At 60.4% G+C, this 2,093-nt stretch overlaps 1 protein-coding gene across 1 annotated transcript; it reads right to left on the bottom strand.

Annotated features, from left to right (window-relative positions):
* Positions 1 to 1,802, bottom strand: LOC106817989 (probable G-protein coupled receptor 173). The gene is made up of 2 exons (XM_014822693.1): positions 1,763 to 1,802; positions 1 to 1,313 (listed from the first exon to the last, which is right to left on the bottom strand). Exon 2 carries the CDS (start codon positions 1,192 to 1,194, stop codon positions 1 to 3), a length of 1,194 nt encoding a protein of 397 aa, XP_014678179.1. The 5' UTR covers positions 1,195 to 1,313; positions 1,763 to 1,802.
* Positions 1,803 to 2,093: the final 291 nt, after the last annotated feature.

The raw sequence follows: 2,093 nt of genomic DNA, 5'->3' as shown, positions 1-2,093 counted from the left end.
TCAAGTCTCAGAGACAAGTCCCGTCTCAGCTCTGAGACACGGCCCGGCCGCCTCGAGACACTCCCCATCCTGAGACGTATCTCCCGCCGCCGCCGCCGCCGCCGCGTAGGGGCGCTCGCGTCGCCGCGAACACGTGATCGTGCGTCGCAGCGCGCGCCGGAAGGTGGCGCTGCTCGCGACGTAGACTATCGGGTTGACGACGACGTACAGGTAGGTGCACCACGTCGCCACGCCCAGGTACCACGTCGGCACGGTGGCGCTCTCTCTCAGCATGTGCCAGTAGGCCATGACGAGGTAGGGCAGCCATAGTACGACGAAGGCAGCGTGTAGAAACACGCACATCCGCGTGCTCCTTGCCCCGTCGCCTCCTCCTCCTTCTCCTCCTCCTTCTGCTCCTCCTCCTCTTCCTCCTCCTCCCTCTCCCGGCCGTCTCTCCGTCGCCCGCGTCGGCACGCACGTGGCGCCCCCTACCGCCCCGGCTCCCGCTCCGAAAAAAGTCCAACTGTCGCTGACGGCCGGCGGACGGACGACGGGGCGCATGCGTCGTCGGCCGCGCATGCGCGCGAAGATGCGGGCGTAGACTGCCGACGTGACGCCGACGGCGACCGAGAAGATGAGAGTGAATCCGAGCGTGTCGTTCATGCGGTAAACGCGTTGTTGGAACGTGCACTGCCCGCCGTCCGGTGCGTACCGATACGCGCCCAACCCGAACACTGGTGGGAACGCCATCATGAAAGCCAACCCCCACGACAGCAGCGCCACCGCTAGGCAGATCAATCCGCGGATCTTGCGCGCGTGGAAACGCGCGTAGACGGTCGCTAGGTATCGATCTATCGCCAGCACTAGCAGCGTGAAGACGCAGTTGAAGGTCAGTAGGACGTTGACGAAGGCCACCAGCTTGCAGACGCGATCGGCTGTTGCCCCGCGCGGCAGCGAGAACGCACGCACGCGCGCGCCGAGCACGAACGCGTGGCAGAACACCGTGCGCAGCAGATCGGTGAGAGTCAGGTTGAGCAGGTAGCAGTAGGGGGCGCTGCGGAGCCGGCGAGCGCGCAGCAGAACCAACATGGCGACGACGTTGGCTGACGTCGACAGACCGACGATGATTCCGAGGCAGACGGTCTTGAGCAGCAGCGGCGGGTCGGTGGCGGCGGTGGCGCTGTCGTCGCCCGGATGTGGGTCGCTGTCGGCCATGATGCCTGGCTGTGGGAAGCGCCACAGCGACGCGCCTGCGTCAGCCAGACTCACTGCGGCAACGTGGCGTCTGCTGCTGCTGCGGGTGCTGCCATCTGTAGGCGACCACAGGCGATAATCTGTCAAGGGGAAATTTTTGTATTAGTTATATTGTTGAAGGTTGTGGATGTGCTGCCCTCTGTGGGTCACTAAGGGCGATAGTCGATGTCTTTCTCTCTCTGTCTCTCTTTCTCTCTCTCATTCTGTCTCTCTCTGTCTCTCTCTCTCTCTCTCATTCTGTCTCTCTCTCTTTCGCGCGCTCTCTCTCTCTCTCTCTCTCTCTCTCATTCTGTCTCTCTCTCTTTCGCGCGCTCTCTCTCTCTCTCTCTCTCTCTCTCACTCTCTCANCTCTCTCTCTCTCTCTCTCTCTCTCTCTCTCTCTCTCTCTCTCTCTCTCTCTCTCTCTCTCTCTCTCTCTCTCTCTCTCTCTCTCTCTCTCTCTCTCTCTCTCTCTCTCTCTCTCTCTCTCTCTCTCTCTCTCTCTCTCGCTCTCTCTTGCTCTCTCTTTGTTCGTACAAACGTCGATAACCTCAAACTCTGCTTCCGATGTTCACTGAGGGCTTCATCGACGATTGCCGGATTCTGCTGCTGATGCGGAGTTTTCTAAATGAAGCTCATTCCGGGAGATGAAGCCATTTTGCTGAGGAAACTGTTCTTCACTAACGAGCAGCAGCAGCAGCGCAATTCACCTCCGGCTCTACGAATTCTCTAGTGACCTCCTTGTCTCCTGCGATCTCTCACACTCTGACTCGCTCTCTCTCTCTCTCNTGTGTGTGTGTGTGTGTGTGTGTGTGTGTGTGTGTGTGTGTGCGTGCGTGCGTGCGTAAGTGTGCATGGGCATGTGCGCGCGTGCGCGCGTC

Source organism: Priapulus caudatus, unplaced genomic scaffold, assembly GCF_000485595.1.
Source record: "Priapulus caudatus unplaced genomic scaffold, Priapulus_caudatus-5.0.1 Scaffold1965, whole genome shotgun sequence".
NCBI classification, from domain to species: domain Eukaryota; kingdom Metazoa; phylum Priapulida; class Priapulimorpha; order Priapulimorphida; family Priapulidae; genus Priapulus; species Priapulus caudatus.
Note: the sequence above shows the minus strand (reverse complement) of the source record. Positions and strands in the feature narration are given on the sequence as shown.